Here is a 6,806-nt window from a genome sequence, read left to right as displayed (position 1 = left end):
AAAAATGAAGTCCTAAACTAATAATTGTATCCGGTTAAACCCTAGAGTTTGATAAGCGGAATGTTTATGAAGTGAGTTGAATTAGAGCATTTTTATAAACTAAACTCAATTGTTTGGATCGTAAATATTTTCCGTTCAAACATCTCTTATTAAATATAATAAGTTCAACCCAAATATAATTTTTTTTTTGGGTTATATTGGTTTGAGTTGTTTGTGTAAAACCCAAAAATTAGAAAACTAAAAAAAAAAAAAAAGTAATCACACATCCCGAGGTTCTTCGCTTCATTTTAGCATTTCACTTGAATGGTTCAAAGCAAGTCGGAGAATACACTTTCTGACGGTTTAATATCAACATTCTGGCTGATCTGACTTGGGTCTGATATGCTCACACTCTCTCCTTCTAGTTTCAATTGTTGGGAAGCATTTAAACTTAGTATGACTATCTTTTGGCCAGATAAATTTTTGGAATCAGGGTTTAAATTATGTATCCATAATTAGGCTTAGTTAATTTAAATTAATAGGAGTGAGTTTTTATAGAGTAGGTTTAAAATTATTTTAATGCAAAATTAAGTGAGTCAATTTAGACTGTAGTTCTAATTTATGATTATTGGACTTCTTAGTCAAAATTAAATTTCAGAGAGCTGCGTTAAATAACGCTAGTATCAAGGAGTCATAGTAGTTTCGGCATAAGTTAACCAACTTAGGTCAACCAAGTAAGGGGCCCTACCGTTGGTTTGGTTATAATTGTATGTTGAATGATGACATATGTCCATGGCTTCACATGTTGTCGTATGCTTGTATATGTAAACTGTTATGAAATGATATGTGTATGATATGATCCGTGAATATTATGTTGTATGCGATGAATTGATATGTTTACGATATGATATTTTTATGATAAGATATATTGTGATGAAATGTTATGGTGTGTCATGTGACTATTATGATATATGATATGTGTATGATGTGAATTAATATGTGCAAAGATATGATAAGTTATGATGTAATATATGTACAACATGAATGATATGTGATATGATTGACAAGCAAAACGATTGGGGAGAAGAAACGAAACATCATTTAAGGGTGTGGAAACCTCTCCCTACCAAAGACATTTTAATAACATTGAGAGAAAGTCCAGAAGGAAAAGTCGCGGTGAGCCTCGGCCGTTACAAATGGTATTAGAGTCAGACACCAGACGATGAGCCAGTAAGGAGGCTGAACCCCAAAGGGGGGTGGACACGATGCGGTGTGCCAGCAAAGACGCTGAGCCCTGAAGAGGGGAGGATTTGGTGGGGTCCCACATCGATTGGAGAAAGGAACGAGTGTTAGCGAGGACACTGGGGCCCGAAGAGGGGTGAGTTGTGAGATCTCACATCGGTTGGGGAGAAGAACAAAGGAAATTGAAGAAAGGAACGAGTGTCAGTGAGGAGGCTAGACCTCGAAGGGGGGTGAGTTGTGAGATCCCACATCGATTGATCTCTCCCTAATAGACATGTTTTAAAAACCTTGAGGGAAAGCCGGAAAAGTCGAAAAAACCCGAAGAAGACAATATCGGCTTGATTTCGTGTATGATTGGTTTCGATTCCTCTATCAAAATTGTATAAGGAGACTAGAATAGTTTTATTATTTGTATTATTTGAAGAATATGGAAATTTTATTATATTAAAATGAGGGGCAGGTATTTGAATCATGGATCTAATTTATTAATCCATTGTTTATTGTATTGTCTTGTCACTATCGACAGTTCTTAAAGAAACTTTACTATCAGCCTCACATGTTTTAATGTATACAATGTATATATATGTTATCTATATCGTTTCAAATATTTCATTTAAATATTTTATTTCATACACAAAATTATTATTAAATGATTATAGTAAATCTTAAACGTGACAATCACATCGAGTGAGGGTAATATAGTAATTGAGATATCTACTCGTTTTTTTGAGGTGGGAGATTTAGATCTCTACACTATATTAAAAGTGTACGCCAATTGGGTTAAAAAAATTCGTTGATCAACCTAAAACTTTGAGTTGATTGAGTGCCGACGAAGCAAATATTGTCTTCTTAGAGATTTCCTTTTCGGACTTCCCCTCAGAGTTTTAAAACGCATCCACTAGAGAGTGGTTTCCACACTCTTACAAGAAACGCTCTGTCTTCCTCTCTAACTGATATGAGATCTTACACAATCCAACCCAACCTAGGTTGTCGGGTTAAAATTACTTTAAAAATTCTACTTATTTACAATATATGTTATATTAATAATTAAAATCTCGTCAATCTCAAATATTAAACATTGGCAAGTCACAATCTATCACTAACATTGGTTACAAATGTTAAATATTCTTAATTTTCGTAATAATATTAAAATTAGGGTTGGATTGTAACCCTATTTTCGAATTAGTCGAACTGACCCGATAAAAAAAAAATGTCAACCTTGGAACTAACCCAGGTTTTTTGTTTTTATAAAATTCAACCCAACCCAACCCAACCCAACCCAACCCAAAAATAAAATCCAACCTAACCTTTATGGTTTGGGATCGGTAGTTCTGGTCGGTTCTGTGTTCCACTTATTGAACAGGGTTCTATGGTCAGTCTGCGACCCCTGGATATCGAAGGTATCCTTAAGGTGATCTTGTAGTTCCTACAGGGTGGAGACGATGGGGACGGTCCATGAATTTTCCTTCCTTTTGCCGCATTTCGCTCAAAGGGTTGAAGGGAGATAGTGCATCAAGCTGTTCGCAAAGGCCAACTTGATCCTCTTCCACTGGGATCCCAGATGAGAGAACCCTAAGAGAGCCGCCAACTCCAACTATTGTCCATGTACGATCCATACTAGATCTCACCAACCGCCCATCCTACTTCCTCTACCTTCTTGACGACCCATTGAGTCATTTGAACATACGTACATTATATTTTTAAACTAAAAAGCAAATTTTCAATGAAATTAACAAAATATATATATATATATATATATATATATATGAATCTTATATCTCCTTTTTTCGAAGATCGCTCGATATTCAAATCATTTCAGCAATAATAGGTTCGATCTATTTTACCAAAAAAAAAAAAAAAAACGTTTCTTCACCATTATTATCATTATCGTCGTGGTTCTTTCCGACTTTAAACCTTAGACTTTAAACTATCCACTAAATTAATTGCAATTAAATCCTCACATTTATAAATTTTGCACAACTAAGCCCCAATTATATAACTTAGGTGTAGTTGAGTTAAAGTACAATTGCATGTGACAAAAAAAGGGCAGTAAATAATTGAGCCAAAAAGCAAAAGAGAATCCAAAGAGGGGTCGATAAATAAATAACAAAAAATGTGGGCCCTCACAACAAAATAAATAAATTAAAAAAAACAGACCTTTTTTATTGGGAAATGAGAAACCTCTGATTTTTGAAGCACATATTTTAAATATATATTTATATATATTATATAGTGCATTACAACTAATAAAATGACATGGAAAAGAAAAAAACAAGACAAACCCTAAAACAACAACAAATTCAACGGTTATGAAGCTCAAGCAGCAGCAACGACGACAACAACAACCCTCCAGGCTTCCCTGTTCCAATTCTTGACGCTTATCGACGTGCCATTTATTTGCTGACAGCCTCCTTTTGCTTCCTGCAAATGACAGTGAAGATTCGTTTGGTTAATGTTTCATTAAAGTTATCAAAATTAAGCTCACATTGTTTGATTGTGTGTGCTTAGTACCTTGATGAGATTAGTGTTTAGTAGTGAGGTGGTGGGGGCGATGCGTAAATGTAGACCGGTGGTGGTGGCGGGGGAGATTTGTAGTGGTAGACAGGTGGTGGGTGGTATGGCTTTACTGGGGTTGGAGGTGGGTGATAGGGTTTGATGGGCGGTGGTGGTGGAGGAGACTTGTAGTGGTATGGTGGGTGGTAGGGCTTTTTGTGCGGTGGTGGTGGTGGAGATTTGTATTTGTACATGGGTGGTGGTGGAGATTTGTACTTGTAAATTGGCGTTGGTGGGTGGTATGGCTTCTTGTAGGGTGGTGGTGGAGGCGGGGACTTGTATTTGTAGACGGGTGGTGGTGGAGGGTGGTATGGCTTCGTGTACGGTGGTGGTGGAGGCGGTGACTTGTATTTATAGACGGGTGGTGGTGGAGACTTGTACTTGTAAATTGGTGTTGGCGGGTGGTATGGCTTCTTGTACGGTGGTGGTGGAGGTGGAGATTTATACTTGTAGACGGGTGGTGGTGGAGATTTGTACTTGTAAATCGGTGTTGGTGGGTGGTATGGCTTCTTGTATGGTGGTGGCGGAGGTGGTGACTTGTATTTGTAGACGGGTGGTGGTGGAGATTTGTACTTGTAAATTGGTGTGGGAGGGTGGTACGGCTTCTTGTACGGTGGTGGTGGAGGTGGTGACTTATATTTGTAGACTGGTGGTGGTGGAGACTTGTAATTGTAAACCGGTGTGGGAGGGTGGTATGGCTTCTTGTAGGGTGGTGGTGGAGGTGGTGACTTATATTTGTAGACTGGTGGTGGTGGAGACTTGTACTTATAAACCGGTGTGGGTGGGTGATACGGCTTCTTGTACGGTGGTGGTGGAGATTTGTACTTATAAATTGGTGTAGGCGGATGGTACGGCTTCTTATAAGGTGGCGGAGGAGGAGGCGACTTGTACTTGTAAACCGGTGGTGGAGGAGACTTATATTTGTAAATGGGTGTCGGAGGGTGGTACGGTTTTTTGTACGGCGGTGGAGGAGGGGGAGATTTATACTTGTAAACAGGTGGAGGAGGTGGCGGAGACTTGTAGTGATGAGGTGGGTGATATGGTTTCTTGTACGGTGGAGGTGGTGGAGGAGACTTATATTTGTACACGGGTGGCGGTGGAGGAGGAGATTTGTAGTGGTAAGGCGGATGGTAAGGCTTCTTGTGCGGAGGAGGAGGCGGGGGCGGGGATTTGTAGTGATAAACGGGAGTCGGAGGAGGAGGGGAAGAGTAGAGATACTCATTGGCATTAGAAGGGAAGGTTAAAGAGAGCAATGTTGCCAAAATGGCAACAGCCAAAGAGGCCATTGAGGAACCTCTTTTCCCCATCTTTGGTTTGGTTGTGAGTTCTTAAGCAATGCCTAAACACTCCCTTTTATAGCTTCAAAAATTTACCATTTCATCACTCGACCCATTATGGTAATTTCACTATTTTAATCTCAATATTATATATATATATATATATAAAAAAGGATCCAAATTTGAATAGTCAAATGGGCTGTCATCAATGCTTAGGACAAGGTAAGTGAGAGAGACATCATAATCCACCAACCCCAATTAATTAATTTTAATGAAAAATTATATTTATATATGATTTAAATAGTATATACTTTTTCTTTTAAAAAATTATTTTGGGCTTTTACCTCCAGATCTAGATCAGAATTCGGTACCTAATAGTTCTAGTATTACCTTATAACATGATCACGTTACTTACTTGTCGATTTTAAGAATGAAGACTATCCCTATAGAGTAACTATGAGGTTCTTCCTAGTAGACGCGTTTTGGAATTGTGAGGTTGATGGTGACACGTAATGGGTCAAAGCGGACAATCTCTCCTAGAGGTGTGCTTAAGCTATTACAAATGGTATTATAGCTAGACATTTGGGATGTGCAAAGGAGGATGTTGGGCACCCAAGAGGGGTGGAGTGTGAGATCTCACATTGGTTGGAGAGGGGAACGAAACATTCCTTACGAGGGTGTGGAAACATCTCCCCAGCATATGCGTTTAAAATCGTGACACTGACGACGATATGTAACGGGCCAAAGTAGACAACATTTGTTAGAGGTGTGTTTCAACTGTTATAAATGGTTTTAGAGTTAGACACTAGGCGGTGTGCTAGCGAGAACGTTGGGCCCCCAAGTGGGTGGATTGTAAGATCACATATTGGTTGGAGAGGGGAACGAAAAATTCCTTATAAAGGTGCGGAAACCTCTCGAATTGTTACAAATGGTATCAGAGTTAGACACTAGGCGGTGTGCGAGCGAGACGTTGGGCCCCCAAGTGGGTGGATTGTGAGATCACATGTTGGTTGGAGAGGGAAACGAAAATTCCTTATAAGGGTGTGGAAACCTCTCACATTGTTACAAATGGTATCAGAGTAAGACACTTGGCGGTGTGTCAGCGAGAACGTTGGGCCCCCAAGTGGGTGGATTGTGAGATCACATATTGGTTGGAGACGGGAACAAAAAATTTCTTATAAGGGTGTGGAAACCTCTCGAATTGTTACAAATGGTATCAAAGTTAGACACCGACACCAGGCGGTGTGCCAGTGAGAACGTTGGGTCCTCAAGAGAGTGGATTGTGAGATCCTATATTGGTTGGAGAGGGAAACGAAACATTTCTGGAATACTCTCTAGCATATGTGTTTTAAAATCATGAGACTGACAGCGATACAACGGCAAAAGCGGACAATATCTACTAACGGTATGCTTGGACTATTACAGTAGCACGATATTTTACTTAGTGTCACACATGATAAACCCATACTCGATATTTTATATATTACTAATTTGTTAAGAATTGACAATAGACATTTAAAAAATGAATTTAGAAGTTATATTATAATAAGAGTTTAAAGTGGATGAAATATGATATAGGAAATAATAGTTTATTGGTACACATTTGAAGCTAATCTAACCAAAGAAAATTAAAGAATTGTAAGTTCGTCCTACAGAGTTCATTATTCTTGACCAACTACTCGGTTTCTTAAATTAATAAAAATATCTTTAAATTCGGTGTAACGGTTCAAGCTCGCTGCCAGTAGATATTGTCCT

The 6,806-nt window shown here is 38.7% G+C and overlaps 1 protein-coding gene across 2 annotated transcripts; it reads right to left on the bottom strand.

Annotated features, from left to right (window-relative positions):
- Positions 1 to 3,363: 3,363 nt before the first annotated feature.
- Positions 3,364 to 5,107, bottom strand: LOC111797496 (extensin-like). 2 transcript variants are annotated; one of them, XM_023680508.1, is made up of 3 exons: positions 4,318 to 5,107; positions 3,733 to 4,056; positions 3,364 to 3,642 (listed from the first exon to the last, which is right to left on the bottom strand). In XM_023680508.1, exons 1-2 carry the CDS (start codon positions 5,079 to 5,081, stop codon positions 3,750 to 3,752), a joined length of 1,071 nt encoding a protein of 356 aa, XP_023536276.1. In that variant the 5' UTR covers positions 5,082 to 5,107; the 3' UTR covers positions 3,364 to 3,642; positions 3,733 to 3,749. The 2 variants fall into 2 exon arrangements, with proteins under 2 accessions (XP_023536276.1, XP_023536275.1); XM_023680507.1 differs by having other exon boundaries at positions 3,733 to 5,107.
- Positions 5,108 to 6,806: the final 1,699 nt, after the last annotated feature.

Source organism: Cucurbita pepo, chromosome LG06 (assembly GCF_002806865.2).
Source record: "Cucurbita pepo subsp. pepo cultivar mu-cu-16 chromosome LG06, ASM280686v2, whole genome shotgun sequence".
NCBI classification, from domain to species: Eukaryota; Viridiplantae; Streptophyta; class Magnoliopsida; order Cucurbitales; family Cucurbitaceae; genus Cucurbita; species Cucurbita pepo.
Note: the sequence above shows the minus strand (reverse complement) of the source record. Positions and strands in the feature narration are given on the sequence as shown.

Coding starts and splice junctions, on each gene's coding strand:
- LOC111797496 (XM_023680507.1), bottom strand. CDS start 5,081: ATGGGGAAAAGAGGTTCCTCAATGGCCTCTTTGGCTGTTGCCATTTTG.